The sequence below is a fragment of the Bubalus kerabau genome, chromosome 1 (genome assembly GCF_029407905.1).
Source record: "Bubalus kerabau isolate K-KA32 ecotype Philippines breed swamp buffalo chromosome 1, PCC_UOA_SB_1v2, whole genome shotgun sequence".
Classification (NCBI taxonomy): Eukaryota; Metazoa; Chordata; class Mammalia; order Artiodactyla; family Bovidae; genus Bubalus; species Bubalus kerabau.
The window spans coordinates 173,735,318-173,755,172 of NC_073624.1; the positions used below are offsets into that span (position 1 = coordinate 173,735,318).

The 19,855-nt window shown below is 55.5% G+C and overlaps 1 protein-coding gene across 2 annotated transcripts; it reads left to right on the forward strand.

Moving 5' to 3' along the window:
- Positions 1-297: 297 nt before the first annotated feature.
- On the forward strand, positions 298-19,768 carry CERS1 (ceramide synthase 1). Of its 2 annotated transcripts, none has more exons than XM_055540889.1 (7): positions 298-775; positions 2,967-3,126; positions 8,031-8,211; positions 10,309-10,470; positions 11,010-11,157; positions 11,374-11,483; positions 19,594-19,768. In XM_055540889.1, the coding sequence occupies exons 1-7, from the start codon at positions 539-541 to the stop codon at positions 19,634-19,636; spliced, it is 1,041 nt and encodes a 346-aa protein (XP_055396864.1). In that variant the 5' UTR covers positions 298-538; the 3' UTR covers positions 19,637-19,768. The 2 variants fall into 2 exon arrangements, with proteins under 2 accessions (XP_055396864.1, XP_055396855.1); XM_055540880.1 differs by lacking the exon at positions 19,594-19,768 and adding an exon at positions 17,828-18,388.
- Positions 19,769-19,855: the final 87 nt, after the last annotated feature.

The following is a 19,855-nucleotide window of genomic DNA, read 5'->3' on the forward strand; positions in this document are numbered from 1 at the left end:
GCCTGGGAAAGGGAATTCGCAGGTCCCGGGTGCGGCGTGCTGGTTGGTGTTCGCTGTGCCCCATGTCAGGGACACAGCCTGGTGGGGTGAAGGGGCCCAGGGTGATCAAGGGCATGCAAGCGGGGACGAGGGATGGGGGCACGGGGCCGCTCCGGTCCTTCTTGGGTTCAGGCCTGGCGGGCGGCAGGCCAGATGCCCGTTCCACCTCTACCCCGCCCTCCCGCGCCTGGGTTTCCTCCACTGGAAAACGAGCCCGAGCGCTGGCCCGCCTCCAGGACGCGGCGCGACAACGCCGGGACTTGTACACCGGAGGTCGACGCCACCGCTGCCTCCGAGGGACCCAGCTACCGCGCGCCCCGAAATCGTAAACGCCGCGCCCCGTCCCTGCGGGGCGGAGCTAGCGCCGATCCCGCCCCTTCGTCCCAAGAACTCCCGCCAGCGCGCCCCCCGGCCCAACTGCAGCGCGTGACGCGGGGCGCGCGGCTCCGGCGGCCACCGTGGGCGGGCGCAGACTGCCGGGGCGTCCGGGAGCGGCGGCATGGCGGCGGCGGGGTCGGCGGGGCCCGAGCCCATGCCGAGCTACGCGCAGCTGGTGCAGCGCGGCTGGGGCAGCGCGCTGGCGGCGGCGCGGGGTTGCGCGGACTGCGGCTGGGGGCTTGCTCGCCGCGGCCTGGCCGAGCACGCGCACCTGGCGCCGCCCGAGCTGCTGCTGCTGGCCCTCGGCGCGCTCGGCTGGACCGTGCTGCGCTCGGCGGCCACCTCGCGCCTCTTTCGGGTCAGTGCTGCTGGGGGTTAGGACATGGGGGCCCCCGGGCTGGAGGAGCTCGGGCCGCGGAATCGTGGGCCGCCGCGTGCCCTATCGGTCAGGAAGGAGTGGGAGTGGGGGTGGATGCGGGGGTGTGACCGGGCCGGGGAAGCGTGGGACGTGGGGACCCCGAATCGGGTAGGGTGTTCAAGATGGGGAACCGATCCGGGTAGTGAGGCACAAGGAGGCCCCGGGAGGTGGGAGGGCCTTGGCTGCTGCGCACTCTTTCGGACCCGGTGGAGCCGGAGACCGAGGAGCGGAGGACACAGGAGGAGAAGGTTCGGCGCACAGGGGCCTTCTGCGCCTTGCTTCTCCGGGTCGTGCGGGGCGCTCTCCGAACCGTATTGGTGTCCTGGGTCGGTGCGGCGGTGGGACTGGCTTGTCCGCTGCTACGGGGAAGAGGCCGGAGCTGCCCGGTCGCTGTAGCTCGTCTCTCTGGAATCAGCGCCACCCTCTGATCAAGGGCTGCAAAAGCCGAGGCTCCCTGACGACGCCGCGTTCTCAGTCTTTGGGAGAGATCGCGCGGCCTGGGTCCTTACAGCCGGACTGTATGACCCCCAAGGGGTCGCGACCGAACTACTGAATTTCCGGCGAGCCTGGGAAGGCCCCCCCCCCCCACACCTGGAGAGTGACCGGGGGTGACATTGGTGCCTGGACTCCCTCCCTTCCTTGGGGAGGGGTCGCTGCTGTGGGAGCTTGTGGGAAGGCGTTTGGACTCATCGCTGGGCTGTGACTCCCCTGAGGACCAGCTAGGGTCACTCCGCCCGTCTGACCAGAGCTGGCAGGGGGTGCAGGGACAGAGTGCCCAGAGCCAACAAAGGGGCCTTTCTCTGCTGGCGGGGAAGAGGCTGGCCCTTGTTAAGTCAAGGCTGCTTGTCCCCACCCCCATCTGACCCACATGGTGGGTAGAGACCCCAGCCACCACCCTGCTCCAGGGAGGGGGCGGCAGGCATGACGAGAGCCCTTCCATATGTAAGCTCTGGTCCCAGTCTGGCTTTGTTGCTTCCCCCACCTTACTAGTTTCCAGCTGGGAGGTGGGAGGTCCAGGAACACCAGAGCCTGGGAAGGGGATACGGTCACTTTGGGACTACCAGGCTGGAGCAGGCTTCCTCCTCACTTCCTGAGGGAGCTGGGTAGGGGACAGCAAGGTCACAGCGCCCCCACTTTTGGAATCCCCGGAGGTCTGGCACTCACTCCAAATTTGTGGCTCGCCCTTCCCCAGAAACGGGTGGAGGGGCTGCCTTGTCCTCCAAAGCTCATCTTTTTGGCAGTTGTCTGGTTGCCAGGGGTTACTGGAGCTGGCTCCAACTGTCTCCATGGCGACTATTGGTGCTCCAGCCCCCTCAGCCTCGCCTCCGGGAAGGGGGCGGGGCTTGGCCGGCCGCTGTGGAGCCCCGCCCCCAGGGAGATTGAGGCTCTGCTCCCAGGACTCCAGGGGCTCTGAGCCCCTTAGATTCCTCCACGTCTCACCGTTGCATGTCCCCACTTCTCTTGTGCCTTCCCCGATGTCCCTTCAGGTCCCATCTTTGATGTCCTTTCCCTCACCCTCTTTCTTCCTCTCCTGCATCCTCCCTTCCTTTGTCGCCCGGCGTTCCCAGGTCTTGCCCCACATCCCTACGCCATCTTCCACAGCCTTTTGTTCCTCTCAGGTCTCCCCAGATTCCACCTCTGAGGCACCCCCTTCCCCTCAAGTTTCTCCCCTTGGCGATCACTGGGTTCCAGCCCCCTGTGTCCCCCACAAATGCCCCCAAATTTGCCTCCATGCTCTCTTCACAGGTTCACCCCCACCGCCCCTTCCAAATCTTCTCTTTAATCCTCCCTCCTCCCTGTCATACCTCCAGCTCCTATTGAGACCCCCCACCCCCAGTCCCCTGGACTGACCCCACGATCTCCCTGGCTTTACAGCTACATGTCCCCTTCCTCTGCTCACAGCCTCCCCTCACGTTTCCTCTCAGGTCTCCCCCATCACTCCCCTCCCCAGGCCACTGACTGGACAGCTGGGCACTAAGTTTAGCTCTTGGCAGGCACTCATGGGCTCTGGTTACGTTCCAGGAGGCTGTGGGGACCTGGCCTGGGGAGTCCCTGGGCTTCGGTTTCCCTTCCCTGGAGGAGTGGACCTGGGCCCCCAGTGCTGATGGCCCACCCACCTTCTCACCCATAGCCCCTAGCCAAGCGGTGCCGCCTCCAGCCTAGAGATGCCGCCAAGATGCCTGAGAGCGCCTGGAAGTTTCTCTTCTACCTGGGCGCCTGGAGCTACAGCACCTACCTGCTCTTCGGCACTGACTACCCCTTCTTTCATGACCCACCGTCCGTTTTCTATGGTAGGGCCCCTCCCAGGGTGGGGCAGGTTGGGGGAGGGCTCCATTCGGGACATAGACACTCATGAGACATCCCATACTGGACATCAGCCCTGAGACAATGGCGATCAAGGGGCCTGTGGGCCAGGAAAGGGGGCACCTGACCCTGTGTCAGGACACAGGGAGACATCCTAGAGGAGGGGTACCCCTTGTGTGGGCCCTGGCAGTCAGTCCGGCAAGTGGAAAGGCCCTGGGGCTTGCATGAGCTCGATATGTAAAGATGAGAGGAGGATGGGCAGGAGCTTGAGTTTCATCCTAGATGGGGTGGGTTTGTGGATTATAAGAAACTTCTTCTGGCTCCCAGGAGATGAATCCTGGGTAAGAAGGGGAGCCGGGCCCAGAGGGCAGGCGAAAGACCAGTGTGGCTTGGACCAGCTTGGCGAGGAGGTATAGGTGGGGAGAAGTGGCTGCATCCATTGAGTGGATTCGGTGTGGAAGTCTGCTGGCCTGCGCTCTGGGTGGGGGGTGGGCAGGAAGGTGACTGCAGTGTCGTCTGTCACCACCCGGCAGGCTGATAGAGAACAGTCTGCAGTGAGGGTCAGACTTCGCTCCCCTTGTGCTGACCACACAGGCCATGTGTCTGGGACACGCATGGGCGTGTTTCCTGCCGTGTGATATAAACATCCTGAGAGGGTTCCTGTGGCACCAGGGAGCCGAGCATGGAAGCCCTGTGTGTCTGTCTTTCTGGGACCCTGCTGTCCACAGGGCACTTTTCCCATGTCATGCATCCCTGGGGGGAGGTTTTAGTTGTCATTCGATTTTCTGAGAATGAACTGTAATTGAACTCTCTCAAAGTTTCGGGCATGGACTTGCCTCTGGCTCCTCCTTATAAATTATTCTGTGAGACCACACTTGCAATTTAGCTACTTGTTTGGGTGCACATTTATTGAGCACCTACAGTGTACCAGGTGCTGTTCTGGCACAACTGGGCAGGTCAGAGAAAGGGCCCTACCCCTGTGTTTTGGGGTAGCAGACCTTGAAATAGCAAGCCTGTTAATGGGGACAAGTACAGATGAGAAATCTTGAGTGAGGAGAGGAGAGGGGATATGGGGTGTCTGGGAGGTGGGAAGAAGGGCATTTTCTACAGGGATGGGGAAAGCGTTAGCTAGTGTCCTACTCTTTGTGACCCCATGGACTATAACCCACCAGGCTCTTCTGTCCGTGGAATTCTCCAGGCAAGAATACTGGAATGGGTAGCCATTCCCTTCCCCAGGGAATCTTGCTGATCCAGAGACTGAACCCAGGTCTCCTGCATTGCAGGCAGATTCTTTACTGTCTGAGCCACCAGGGAGGCCACAGGGATGGGAATGGTCCCACCAAAGGTGACTTCTGTGTGGGGACTGGGAGGAGCCGGGGGCAGATAGGAGATGTAAAGGCTACTGTCAGACAGACATGCTCCTGGCTGATCAGAAACAGCAAGGAGCCCAGTCAGCTGGGGCAGGGGCACTGGGGGCCTTAACCAGAGGGCGGAGAGCAGAATGTGGGGCATCGACAGGATGACTTGAGGGGCTGAGGGCGGGCGCTGGTGTCTGTGGCCAGAACAGGGCTGAAGCCGGGAGAGAAGTGGTTAAGAACTGTTTTAAGGGGATTCCCCCTGGTTGCCCAGTGGTTAGGACTCTGCTTCCACTGCACAGAACACAGGTTTGATCCCTGGTCGGGAACTAAGATCCCGCATGCCGCTCGGCATGACCAAAACTAAAAGAGAGAGAGAGAGAGATCATATCATTAAGAAATTTTTTGAAAGCAGAATTGATAGGATTCACTGCCAAACCAGAGGTGGGTGTGAGAGCAGAGGAGGGTGGGGCTGATGCTGGGGTCTAGGGGCGTGGAGGTGGGGCAGGTTTGGGGAGACCAGGAGCTGATCCTGGAGGTCGAGGATGGGGATGAGGCGAGGGTGATGTGGAGAGTCCAGAGCAGCAAGGGAGTGTGTGTGGAGACAAGGTCAGAGGCCAAGGGACAGAACCCAGCCCTGCTTGCCCCTCTCCAAATGTGCCAGGAGGTACAGACGCAGCCTGGATGGGGAATTATCTGCTCCCCATTTCCCTCTACCCCAGATCCGGGGCCCAAGGCTGGAGAGGGGATGCTCGCTCCCCACTGTACCAGTCTTGCCGATGCGATAGGTGGAAAAGTGGGTGTCCAGTTTCCACAGAGGGCGCCTCTATGTCCCTTCCTTCTCAAGAGGGACAGAGGCGCCTGGCAGGTGCGGGGTGGGGGGCTCCCTCTGCTGACTGCAGCGCTGCTACGCGGCTGCACACACGACGTGCTGAGAGAGCCTCCTAAGACTGTGAGTTCGGCTGCAGAGTCTCGGGAGCCCTGGGCGTGTTAAAGTTGGGGGTGAGTGATCTGTCGGGTGTTTGGCATTCTTTTAATTAGTTACGCATAACAAAGAATTAACTATTTAATTTTATTTATTAATTATTTGGCTATACCATGTGGCTTGCAGGATCTTAGTTCCCTGGTCAGGGATTGAACCCATGCCACCAGCAATGAAAGTGTAGAGTCCTAACCACTGGACTCCCAGGGAATTCCCAGAATCAATGGATTTTAACCAGTCACAGAAAGACAAATATTGTGTGATTCTACTTATATGAGGCACTTAGGGCTTCCCTGATAGCTAGGTTGGTAAAGAATCTGCCTGCAATGCAGAAGACCCGGGTTCAATTCCTGGGTTGGGAAGAGTCCCCTGGAGAAGGGATAGGCTACCCACTCCAGTATTCATGGGCTTCCCTGATGGCTCAGATGGTAAAGAATCCACCTGCAACGTGGGAGACCTGGGTTTGATCCCTGGGTTGGAAAGATCCCCTGGAGGAGGGCATGGCAACCCACTCCAATATTCTTGGCTGGAGAATCCCACGGACAGAGAAGCCCACCAGGCTCCTGGGCTCCTTTGTCCATGGGGTCACGAAGCATCGGACACAACTGAGCGACTAAGCACAGCACAGGATTGTCAAGTCCACAGAGACAGAAAGGAGGATGGTGGGGGGCAGGGGCTTGGGGGAGGGGGAGCAGTGGGAGTGTCCGGTGGGAACGGAGTTTCAGTTTTACAACATGGAAAGAGTTTGGGGATTGGTTGCACGACACTGTGAATATACCTAGTGCTACTGAATTTAAAAGTGGCCTAGATGGTACATTTTATGTTATATATATTTTTAGCACAATTTTTCAAAATTCACCATTTTGAAGTGAGCAAGCAATTCAGTGGCAGTTAGCACAGTCAGTGTTGTGCAAGCACCATGTCTGTCCAGTTCCAGAACATTCCATCTTGCCCCAAAGGAGACCCATCCCCATTAGCAGCTCCCCATCCTCCCTTTTCCAGCCCCAGGTAAGCACTAATCTGCTTTCAGTCCCTATGGACTTGCCTGTTGTGCTCATTTCTTCTACATGGAATCATTGGTTTGTGATTATCTGTGACTAGTTTGTGTCTGGCTTCTTTTACTCAGCATAATGTTTTTGAGGTTTATCCACATTGTAGTGTGTTAATGTTTCTTTCCTTTTTGTGGCTGCACAATATTCACTGTGTGAATTTATCCCATTTTGTGCATCCCTTCACCTGCTGATGGGCACTGGGGCTCTTCCCCTTTCCTGCCATGAACATGGGTATAAAGGGCCCCTGTCTTCATTTCCCTTGGCTGTAGGCCGAGTGGGCTTGCCAGGTCATGGGGTCTGTGTATTCCCAGCCATCGAGGTGGCTGCGGGGAGAACGGACCGTCAGGCAGTCAGGAACTGGCTCTGGAGGCCGGGAAGCTGGGGCAGTGCTGGGAGGAGATGGCAGTGCCTGGTCCAGGGCGGGGGTGGGGGCAGGGACCAAGGAGGGACCCTCCGAGAGGGGCCCAAGTGGATCTCTGTTGCAGGAGGGGCTGGGGCACAGGCAAGGCTTGTCACTGGAGGAGGCAGCTAGGGGATAGGGCTCCAGGGGGACCTGAGTCTAGCTCCAGGTCGTGGAGGCCATTTCAGGGGTGCAGTGAACAGAGGAGCTGCAGACAGCACGGCACAGCCCGGAGTTCTAGGTCAGATCAGGCAGAGACTGGTGATGGGCTGAGGAGGGGAGAACAGAGCTGGTAGAAGTAGCTGGGGGTCGGAGTCACTGGGAAGGCTCAAGACGGGAGTGTGGGTGGGCGCATGTGTCGGGGGTGGGGCGGGGGGTACTACAGGAGGAGGGGAGGTGGAGCCGGGCCTGCTGTGCAGGAGCACCCACACTCATGGGCACTGGCCGGCACAGCGAGGCAGGTGGCACCTCCATCAGTCTGGATTTGCTGAGAGGGTCTCGAGCAAGCCTGGTGAGTAAGAGAAACAGGAAGGGGGCCTGGGGCAGAGTTGGAAATTCTGCACAGGACTGATTCCAGGGCTGCTGTTCAGTCGGTCAGTCGTGTTCAACTCTCTGCAACCCCATGGACTGCAGCACACAAGGCCTCCTTGTCCCTCACCATCTCCCAGAGTTTGCCCAAGTTCATGTGCATTGAGTCAGTGATCCCATCCAACCTTCTCATCCTCTGTCACCCTCTTCTCCTCCTGCCTTCAGTCTTTCCCAGCATCAGGGTCTTTTCCAAGAGTCAGTTCTTCGCATCAGGTGGCCAAAGTACTGGAGCTTCAGCATCAGTCCTTCCAATGAATATTCAGGGTTGATTTTCTTTAGGATGGACTTGTAGGAGTCAATTTGAGGGTAGGAGCACCTTTTTCTGTAGATCTAGAATTGGTCTAAACTGTAATGCCTATTCTTAATGACGGGTGGAGAGTGGGTAACAGAAGGCCAGTGACCAGCACACCTGCAGAGACACATGGCACCTGCCTGGCTTGAGGGGGTGAGTGGGGTCACTTGGGGGTCCCAGAGGCCCTGTGAGTCCCTGACAGCACGGTGCGGCCCTCCCCAGACTGGAAGACGGGCATGGCAGTGCCACGGGACATTGCAGTGGCCTACCTACTACAGGGAAGCTTCTACGGCCATTCCATCTATGCCACGCTGTACCTGGATGCTTGGCGCAAGGACTCAGTGGTCATGCTTGTCCACCACGTGGTCACCTTGGTCCTCATCGTCTCCTCTTATGCCTTCCGGTGAGTCCAGGGGGAGACAGGAGGGTGGAGGGTGCTGGCGTGAGCAGTGGCAGGAGGCTGGCACAGGACAGAGGCTGATCCTTGGGTCAGGCATGGGAGTGTCCGTGGGGGAGGTTTCTGGAGAGAGACTCTAAAGTGATGGGGTGAGACAGGTGCAAAGAGGCCCCCCTGCCCCCACCCCATCTGTGCCACTCTGACCTCTCCTAGATGGCACCCTTGGCCGGGTCACAAAGCAAGTGTTTACTGAACACCTGCCATGTGGCAGGTGCTGCTGGGGGTGCGACCATGAGCCCGACAGACAGACCCTGATGTTCCAGAACCCGCTGTGGCCACCATATGTGGTCACGGTGCTTCAGGGCAGAGCCTGTCCAAGCCACAAGCTGCTGTATATGTAAAAGCCACTCTGATTCCAAGGCAAAGGAGAGTGAAAATACCTTGCGATCCCTTTGTTACCTCATTTACATGTTGAATGACAATATTTAAGATATACTGAATTATTTAGAATATATTATTAGAATTCATTTTACCTCTTCCACTTTATTTTTTTTTTAATGTGGCTGATAGAAAATTTAAAACGAAATTGGGATTATCAGATGTAAATACTTACATATAGAAGGATTAAACAACAAAGTCCTACTGTATAGCACAGGAAACTATATTCAGTACCCTGTGATAAATCCTAATGGAAAAATATGAAAACGAATACACACACACACACACACACATATATATGTAAGAATGTGCTTAGTCACTCAGTTGTGCCCGACTCTTTGCGACCCCATGGACTGTAGACTGCCAGGCTCCTCTGTCCATGGGATTCTCCAGGCAAGAATACTGGAGTGGGTTGCCATTCCCTTTTCCGGGGGATCTTCCCAATCCAGGGATCGAACCCAGGTCTCCTGCATTGCAGGTGAATTCTTTACCAGCTGAGCTACCAGGGAAGCCTTTATATATATAAAAATACATATATATAAAACTGAACCACTTTGCTGTACAGCATAAATTAACACAATATTGTAAATCAACTGTACTTCAATAAAATTTAAAAAATGATGACATATACAGCTCATATTCTATTCCTATTGGACTAGCTATGCCCTCCAGCACAGTAGCTGCTGGCCATGGGTGGCCTTGTTAATGTTAATTAAACAAATAAAATCACACATTCTGTACTTCAGCGCCAGTATGTGGCTGGTGACTGTAGCTGGTGACTGGGTCTCAGACAGTGCAGGTTTAGAACATTCCTATCATTCCTGAAAATTCTATCAGACAGCCCTGCTCTAGAGGGTAGAGTCAGATAACATCCCCTCACCCCCCAAAAAAGCCCCACATTTATCTGAAGGTGATAACTGGAAAATTCGAGTGGAAAGATGAGGACTGCTGAGGTGGTGAGTTTAGGTGCGGGGGGTTGGGGGTGACAGGTGAGCAGAGACGAAGGGCGGTGAAGGAAGGCTCCAGGAACACCAGGGATGTTAGGTGGTGAGCACAGCCTGTGACTGTCAGGAGCCTGAGCTGTCAGGAGGATAGAGTGGGGACAGAGATGTGACGAAGGCACACGGCCACATCCAGGCTGGACTCAGGCCGCTGGGCCACGCAGCTCTGAGGGGTTGGGAGCGGGGCTCCAGGCTCCTGCAGATCCTGGTGGGGACCCAGCCCGTCTCAGGCAAACCTGCAGATTGTGGCCGTGTTCAGGTTAAATGTGTAAACCTGGGAACATCAGCGAGGCAGTCGTGTTTAAAGTTTGAGGGGTCTGGACATGTGAGGGTCAGGGGTTACAGAGGGGTCAGGGGTCACGGGTGGGGTTACCCGTCAGGAGGTGAGGAAGGATCAGAGAAAGTACTTCCAGAGAAGTTCCTGAGTCACGAGGGATAGGGTGAGGGCCTGGGTGGGGCTGCCACAGGGTGGACTCGGTCTGGGTGCTACTGCTGACCTAGCCCCATGAAGGGATGGGCAGGGCAGCCGGGCCAGGGAGGATGGCTCTGAACCCGCCCACAGGAAGCCTGAGCGGGGCGGCCAAGGGGGCCTGTGCTTGGGAGCCTGGGCGTGGGTAGGGTCCTATGTAACTGGTCCTCTCTGCTCTCCCGCTCTCCTCCCCAGGTACCACAAGGTGGGCATCCTTGTGCTCTTCTTGCATGACATCAGCGACGTACAGCTGGAGTTCACCAAGCTCAATGTCTACTTCAAGTCCCGCGGAGGCGCCCACCATAGGCTGCACGCTCTGGCTGCCGACCTGGGCTGCCTCAGCTTCTGCCTCAGCTGGTGAGGGGAGGAGGCGGGCCCAGTGGAAGGGGCGGGGACTTGGTGGAGGCGGGCGAGGCCAGGTCGGAAAGGGGGTGGGGTTTAGATGAGTGGGCGTGGCCAAGCCAGAAGAATGCGGGTCCCAGAGACGGGGTGGGCCCGGCAGGGAAGGGGGTGGGGTTTAGAAGGGTGGGCGTGGCCGAGCAAGGAGAAAGCCGGTCCCAGAGACGGGGTGGGCCCAGCAGGGAAGCGGGTGGGGTTGGTGAGGTGGTGGGGCCAGTTGGGGACTGGATAGGGCTTGTGGGAAGGGACAGGGCCAGGCCGGGGAAGCAGGTGGGGCTTGGTGGGGTGGGCAGGGCCTTGCAGGGCAGTAGGCGGTGCGAGTCGGGAAGAAACAAGTGGGCTGGAAAGGACAGAGCAGGAAAGGAGACAGATGGGCAGGAATGAACAAGGGTGGGGTAAGGAGACAGGGACAGATGGATGATTCCAGCCGGGACAGGTCAGGCACGGGGTGGGGCCATCCTCCGCTTCTCCCCCACAGCCTCCCCTCCCTCCTGCAGGTTCTGGTTCCGCCTCTACTGGTTCCCGCTCAAGGTCCTGTACGCCACGAGCTACTGCAGCCTGCGGTCGGTGCCTGACATCCCCTTCTATTTCTTCTTCAACGTGCTCCTGCTGCTGCTCACCCTCATGAACCTCTACTGGTTCCTGGTGAGTGGACGCCCGCAACGCCTCCCCACCTGGCCCTCCTCAGACGCCTGTCCTGTTCCGGTCCCCGTCCCTGAGGAGCCCTCCAGGTGCAGGCCCTTCTCACACAGGTCCAGTGAGAGGGCCACGTTAGGCAAGGGGCAGAGGGCCTGTGGCAGGAGCAGACGGCGGTCAGGAGGCGCAGGGCTCTCTTTTCACCTCTGCCTTCCCCTCCCACAGTACATCGTGGCTTTTGCTGCTAAAGTGCTGACGGGCCAGGTGCGGGAGCTGAAGGATGTGCGGGAATATGACACGGCAGAGGCCCCGAGCCCCAAGCCCCGCAAAGCTGAGTGAGTTTGGAGGGGCCGGCGGCCCCGGTTCATTCCTTTAGCTACCTCTGATGGAGCGCGCGCTGAGGGCGGGCCCTGGAGACGCGGCGGCGGATGAAGCCCAGGTGGACGCTGTCCCCCACCCGGAGCCTCCATTCAAAAGAGAGACTGCAATAAAGGCATGGACCATGTAGCTACAGAGTTAGACACTGTCAGAACAGACAGCGAGGAAGGTGGGGGCAGAAAGGTGCCTGGTCGGGGCAGAATGGTGAGGGGTGAGATCAGGGTCTCAGTGGTGGGAGCTGTAAGGGCCAAGCCCAGTGGTGAGGGGCGGCCGTTGGCCAGGACTGACAACAGCCTCTAAGCAGGTGGCAGTGGAGGTGGGGGCAGGGGGTGCTGTGGGCGCCAGAGCCTGCACTCTGTTCATGCTGATACTCCCTGGCTTCAAGGTCCCTTGAGGCAACCACTGGTCAGCCAAGCAGGAGATGGGGCTCAGGGTTTGGACCCAGGTGGGAGCCATAGGGACGGAGAGCAAAAGGGACCTCTTGAAGCTTTCTGGAGGTGGGCCTGGGGACTTCCAGCCCTGGGATGTGAGCCAGATGGCACCCAAAGCCCCTGGCCTAGAGGGGCCCCAGGGGTGAATGGAGGCAGGCTGGGGTGACCAGCCAGGTCCAAGGCATGCAGCACCCCACAAGCAATGTGAGGAGTGGTTGAGCAGCAGTGAGGTGGGGGAGAGGGGACCGCTGAAGGCCCCCAGGGTGCTTCCCAGCAGACCTCTGATTTGGCCCCTGGGAGATTGTGAGAGACCAGGCTGGGCAAGATGGTTCCCTGGAAGCAGTGGGCTCAGAGTGCAGTGACGCATGGGTCAGCATGGGCAGTGAGGAAGAAGAGAAAAACAGACCTGAGAAGGGGAGCAGAGAACTGGGGGATGGTCAGAGCCTGGGGTCGAGAGAGGAGTCAGGCCAGGGAGCGGGCATGGTGGACACAAGAGGTCTGGGCAGCAGGTGAGGTCATCCCAGTGGTCAGATCCCAGGTGTGTTGGAGAACTCACCAGACTTGCTCTGGATGTAGGTGAAACAGAAACAAAAGAATCAAGGATGATCCAAGACCTCTGGCTTGAGCTGCCATTTACCGAGATGGGACTCAGGGCAGGGCCGTGTGCACCCATGGGGGTGGGAGCTGGGAATCTAGTTCTAAGGGTGTTGGATTGTCTGTGTCCAGCAAATTTTAGTTGGGAATTACACATAGAGATCGGTGAGGTCTCACCAAGCAGTCTGATCAACCCTCAGAGGCTTCTGGAAGGAAAGCACTTGCTTGGCCAAGTCTGAAACTCTGAAAGCTCTTTCTGCTGTAAGACAGTGAACTCCTGGAGAGCCCAAGGCAAAGGGAAAGTCAGACCCCCTAGCCGCACCCCATTCCCTGCTCTGTCTCCCCTAAGAATGTCCAGCCAGAATGTAGGTTGGGAGGCTGGCACCTCCAGCCCCAAATGACAGCATTCCCACTAGGATGGCAAAGAACAAACTCCATACAGAGATGACAGGGGACCAGGGAATGCTGCCCGATCCCTAAGGATAACTAGAATTAGCACAGTTGAGTACAAAACAAGATGGGATAAAAAGCAATGAGAATGTGGGATGTGCCACAAAAGAGCTGGTCGGGACACCTCAAAACTGTCAGGTCATGGAAAACAAGAGACAGAGGAGCTGTCCTAGCTCAGACTGACTGAATGCAGTTGTGGAATCCTGGACCAGAAGAGACATCTGTAGAAAAACTGGTGAAATTCAAATAAAGTCTACTGTTTAGCCCATCGCAGTGTCCCCAGCGTTGGTTTCTTAGCTGTGACAGATGCACTGTGGAGATATGAAATGTCAGCGTTTGGGGAAGCTTGGACAAGGCCTGCCCTGGAACTCTTGATGCTATCTCTGCAAATCTAAAAATTATTCTAAAGTTGAAAGTTTATGAAAAATGTAAAAGACCCGAGAGACCAGTCAAAACAGCATCGGACGTTCAGTTACTTTCCTGGGTCTGCTGTAACAAAGTGCCACAAACCAGGGGGCTTAGAACAACAGAAGGTTCTTCTCTCACAGTTCTGGAGACCAGACGTCTGACATGAAGGTGTCAACAGGAGCCACAGATTCTCTCTGAAGGTCTAGGGAAGGGTCCTTGCTTGCCTCCTGCAGTTTCTGGGGCTCCTCTTGGCTTGTGGCTGCATCACTCGAGGCTCCATTTCCTGTCTCCACAAGGTCTCTTCTCTCCAGCTCTTCTCTTCTAAGGACGTTTGTCATTGCATTTAGACCACTATCATCTCTTTGCAATTTCCTTCATTTAATTACCTTTATAAAGACTCTTTTTCCAAATAGTCACATTCACAGTTCCAGAGATTAGGATGGGAACTTTTTATCTTTTTAGGGACCACTGTTCAACCTACTGTAGAAGTTGTCTCCAACAATTAGATACAGCTTAAAGGAGAATCAGTAAATTGAAAGCTGTAGAGAAATTATCCAGAATTCAGCTAAACACATGGAAAATATGACAACTCGAATGGTAAGAATTACCTGGCTGAGTTCTAAGAAGAGACAGACAGGAAAAGAGAACAATGAGAAGACATAACGCTGAGAATTCTTCCAGAAAGTGACAAACCATAAATCATCAGTAGGATGAATAAAAAAGCATCCTTGCCCCAAACATGGGGCTTCCCTGGTGGCTCAGATGGTAAAGAATCTGCCTGCAGGGTGGGAGACCTGGGTTCAATCCCTGGGTTGGGAAGATCTCCTGGAGAAGGGAATGGTTACCCACTCCAGTGTTCTTGCCTGAGAATCCCATGGGCAGGGGAGCCTGGGAAATGTGAAACAGCCACAGAAAAGAAGAGATGACCTACAAAACAGTAACGGACTAAAGCAGCAAGGGAAGCTGGAAGACTGTGGAGTCAGATACCACCTCCAACGCTGAAAGAAAGTAACAGGAAACCAGGGCTCTTGTATACAACTTGAAAAACAATTACTCAAGAGAAAAGATACCTGTTGGCTTGAATGAGATCCTGGATTTTGTCCCCAGCATCCCCATCGAGAGAGAGAGAGAGAGAGAGAGAAAAAAAAAAAAGAATATCCACAGGAACAAAAATTAAGAATGCTTACCACTTGCAGATCTTCTCTACAAGAATATTTCAGAAAACAAGAAAACTATACCCAAGAGATACATCAGCAGAGAAACTGACACATATCTGGGTAAAATTCTTTTAAATGCCTAATCTCAGAGATTTAAAAGAATTAGAGCTGGGACTTCTTTGGTGATCCAGTGGTTGGGACTCTGCGTTTCCACTGCAGGGTATGCAGGTTTGACCCCTGGTTGGGAACCAAGATCCCACATGCTGCACAGCCAAAAATTAAAAAAGAATCACAAAGATGCCATGTTTGGGTCAAGCTTAATAAAATAAAATAAAAATAAATGCCATGCTCTCCTCTGGGGGATCTTCCCAACCTAGGAATCAAACCTGCATCTCTTATGTCTCCGGCATTGGCAGGTGGGTTCTTGACCACTAACGCCACCTGGGAAGCCCCAGGGGATTACCTTTGGGTTATCTATGTTAGTCGCTCAGTCGTATCCAACTCTTTGCAACCCCATGGACTGTAACCCATCAGGCTCTTTGGTCCATGGGATTTTCCAGGCAAGAATACTGGAGTGGGTTGCCATTTCCTTCTCCAGGGGATCTTCCCAACCCAGGGATCAAACCCGGGTGTCCTACATTGCAGGCAGACTCTTTACTGTCTGAGCCACCAGGGAAACCAACTATAGTGAGTACTTACGTTAACACTATTAGGGTGTAAAGGGGAGAATGGAACAAAAAACAGGCATAACAAATACAGAAAAGGAAAGTTAGAAAAAGCAGAATAAGTAATGCAAAATAGAGCTCAGAATCTCAAATAATAGGCATCCAAATAAACCCTTATGGAATCATCAGGACAGTTATGAGACTGGGCTTTTAAATAAACCCACTTCTGACCTGGTTAAAAGACTTCAACTCCAGGATAAAATGCAAGTTGCAAGTAAAGGACAGGAAGAGACATTCGGGTGTAACCTTTGATCTGGAGGAATCTGCACAGTGCAGCCCTAAACTGTGGCGAGAGGGGACCCCGGGAGGTTAAGTCCATGCTCCCCAACAGGCGGCTCGGAAGCAGGAACAGGTGTTCTTTTCTGTATTTTTAAACTTAATGTTTATGACGTATTTTTGTCCGTGCTGGGTCTTAGCTGCTGCTCAGGCTTCTCTAGTCACGACGAGCAGGGGCTAATCTCTAGTCGTGGTGCTTGGGCGCTCGTTGCGGTGGCTTCTCTTGCTTCAGAGCGCGGGCTCTAGGGGGCACAGGCTCGGTGGTTGTGGTGCGTGAGCTCAGTCGCCCTGAGGCATGTGGTATCTTCCCAGTTCAGGGATCGAATCCATGTCTTCCTGCACTGGCGGGCGGATTCTTTACCACTGAGCCATCAGGGAAGCCCAGGGACAGATGCTCTTTTAAAGCACAGAACGCTGATCAAAATTGAAAAAAAAAAAAAAAAAAAAACCAGGCCACAGGAGCAACCTCAGTTACTCAGAACCGGGATCACGCAGACCATGTATGATGAGAAAATTCAGTTAGGTCTGAAAACAGTAAGAAAACGGCGACTGAGAATCACTTGGAAGGACTCCGGAGCGGAAGAACAAATCATGTGGCAAGGCGGCACCGATGCCTCCCTTGCTTCTGCTGGTTCTCTCTTCTGATCCGCCTCCACCCTGGGCCTGATCCAACCCCTCCTGGGCCTCCATCTTCGGGCCCCTGCAGTGACCCCCGCTCCCTGGGCACAACCTCGGCCTGAAGCCCCCGTCATCCTCTCAGGCTGCTGGGACCGCCGTTCATCCAGGCCCCTCACCCCACTCTGGCTCTGCTGACTTGCCAGCCCCACCTCCCCAGACATTGGCCTTCGCCACGCTCTCAGCAGGCCCTGCTGTATCTTAAGAGCTGAGACCCACGTTCTGGCCACAGCAGCCACGTGGGCCAAGGGTCCTAATGATGCCGGGGTGGTGCCTGCGCTCCTGGGACTCTCCCTTCTCCTCGGCCACCAGTGTCTTCATCATCGTCCCCTCACCTGATGACTGGCCCCCGTGTCCCCGGGAGGAAGATGTCCACCCTCTTGCCTGGCTGGCAGTTTGGTAGCTGGTCCATCTCCTTCTGAAGCCACCGTCTGGGCCACCGATGTCTACCCCCTTGCCTGCTCAGGGACATTCTGATCAAAGAGAGAAGCCGCTTCTCTGCCAGTCTGGCCAGCATCTTCCCCACCCCATCCCCCTTTACAGCACAGCACCCCGCTCCTCTCCCTTCCCAAACCCAGCTCCCTCTGGGATCTTTCCCCCGTCACCCACTGAGACCACTCCTGTCTGCTCCACTGATGCTAAACAAACCTGGTGGTCCCTTAAACCCCTCCCCTTTTTAAAAACAGTTTTATCGAGATAGAATTCACACACCATGCAGTTTGCCCATTTACTATGTAGAATTCAATGTTTTTGGTCCATCCACAGGGTTGTGCAACCCTCACCACGGTTTTAGGACATTTTTGTCAGCCCCCCAAAAGAAACCCCATACCCAGCCCGACCTCTCCTTTTGCAATCGCCAGTCTGCTTCTGCTCCCCACTTCACTTTCTGCCACCTTCCTGCTCATGTGCCTGGCTTCTCCCCCACCAGGGTCACTGAATCCAACCCGACTTCCCAGTGCCTCTCCCAGCTCCCAGTGCTGCTCTGAGCACCATTCTCAGCACCTTCTCAAATATCCAAAATCAACCCCCAGCCCCACTCCCAAACTACCTCTACTGTACATTTGCCCATCGCAGCTGACGGCAACTTAAATTGAAAACCTTGCAAAACCCTCGAGAGACCCCCTTCTCTCCCTTCTCCTTATCCGCAAGGAAATATCCAGAAACCCCCCTGGGTCCCTGCCTGTCCACATCTCCCTCCAGCTTCCACCCTCACTCTGATTTTTTCTTTCCCTGCAGTGTTGCACTGAGGCTAAAAAAGTGTAAATCTGATACTGCAGAGAGGCCATCCTGCCAGAATTGGGTACTCCCCTCCCCCCACAAATACTAACACTGTTTTTGAGGAGGGAGGGGACACGTGGAAGCTTGTGCAGAAAAACCAACCTGAATCACCCCAGGAAAGCTCTGATAAAAAGGTCCAGGGCAGGGAATACAGATCCTTGGAGGTATTAAACCTTCTATAAAAGTATAGGAATTAAAAACAGCAGGAACAGAGCTGAGCCTATCAAACTTTAACAAAGAAGGAACCCCGGGAGGGAAGAAGTGTCAGTGGGACGCTTCCTTGGTAACCATCTTTATCTCACATCAGCCCCCAGCACAGACTTCCAAAAGATCAAAGATGTCGGTGTAGAAATGAAGGCTGTGCAATCGAACAAGAGCAGAAACGAGAGACTGTGTCGTCCAACAACGAACGGAACTATGAGAAGACTCGAGAAGCCAGGAATCCCACCTATGCTCTGTCTGAAGGACCAACAGGCAAAGCCAGAAGCTATGGGACAGATGGGCGGTCCACAGGGGGCTTATCTCTGATCTCCTAGATAAAGGACTCCTGTGGTGGCAGTGAGAGAGCAGCAACCCACGGAGAAGTGGGCTGAGGGGGAGAGTCGTGCTCCCAGGAAGGGACATCCAGGGCTCCAGCCCAAGGGAAGAGCGAATCACAGTGACTGAGACTGTCTCCTCGGGAAAGTCCTCATATGAAAGGGTGTGTGGGCTAGAGTGCTCCACACACCAGAGAGCTGCAGAGGGCAGTAATCCACATATGTCTGTGAGCATTCTCAGGAAAACTAGTGGATTGTTAGGAGTCATCCAGTCAAACTGAGTTTGCTGTGCTTTCTGATTCTAGATCATGAGAATATATTTGTTGTTTAGTTGCTAAGTTGTGTTCGACTCTTTTGCGATCCCCTGGACTGTAACCCACTAGGCTCGTCTGTCCATGGGATTCTCCAGGCAAGAATAAAGTGGCTTGCCATTTTCTTCTCCAAGGGATCTTCCCAACCCAGAAATTGAACCCACATCTCCTGCATTGGCAGGCAGGATCTTTACCACTGAGCCACCAGGGAAGCCCAAGAATGTATTACTGGCTCAAAAAAATACATTTGTGTGTAAGCTGGACTGTAGAACTCACTTCAGCAGAGACTGATGGATCGATCATGTGCAAAGGCATGAAGAGTTCTCATACATGGGAACAGGAATGGCCAATGGCCATGACCATTAGGCTGCAGTGAGGTCCATCTTGGCATCAGCAGACTGGCAGTTAAACAGGGTGTAACTCTGAGCAAGGGCTGGAGGAGCAGTGAGGAGCAGGGCAGACCTGTTGGGTCCAGTAAGGTGGGCCTGGGTAGACCCCTCAGAGCGCAGGTCCCCTCCCAGTGGGGAGCCCAGAGATCTGCCACTAACACAGGCAGGGAAGATGGAATTAAGGAGAGTGCCAGGGCACATGGGTGCCATCTCAGCTGCACCATTTGGAAAATTGAAGTGCAGGAGCACACATCTTTCTAGACAGTTCAAAAGATGCAAACCGTGCACATTGTTTAGAAGTTAGGGGTCTTTCTGTGGGATCTCAAGCTGGGCACTTATAGTATTGATTCTTTTTTAAAACACTACATAACTTGTTTTAAGGACATGGAAGCAAAATAGGGGCTGTGGCAGATGTAGACAGCAGGCAGTGGATGGAGAATCGTGGCCTGGGAAGCCTTTCTTGGTAAGGCTCCTGGAGGTGGGTAGGAGCCTGCCCCGCTCCAGTGGGGTCGCAGGGGGCTCTGGTCAATTCTGCCTCCTGTGGAGGCAGAGGTCCAGGTCCTGGTTCAGGCAGAGTTGGTAGGTAACTTGCCCTCCAGCAGCCGCGGGTGGCTCAGGAGGTGGGGAGGGGAGAGAAGGGTTTAATTGTGGGGAGGAGCGGGGACCACTCGCCCAGCAGGCAGATGGCAGGGTCTTTTGGCCTTGTGGGCTGGGAGGAAGGGTGGAGGCGGAGCTGGGAAAAGAGATGTGAAAGGCTAGGAGGGCGGGACAGGGGTTGGGGGCGCTCCGCAAGGGCGTGGGGTCCCCAGGCTAACCTGGGCCGGTTCTGGCTCGCAGGAAGCCGCTGAGGAATGGCCTGGTTAAAGACAAACGCTTCTGAACCCCTCCACCCCGGCCTCGCCGCCCAGGACCCAGTCCCGCCCAACCTCGCCCTCGGAGACCAGCCACGCGGCTCCCCAACCCGCCCCAGGGACCCTAGCCCTACCAGGCCCCGCCCCCTCTCCCACCCACTCCTCCTTGGCCACTCCCTGGACCCCTGCCCCGCCCCCTGGAGACCCCGCCCCCGCAATTGGTCCCTATTCGGCTTCAGGATCGCGGC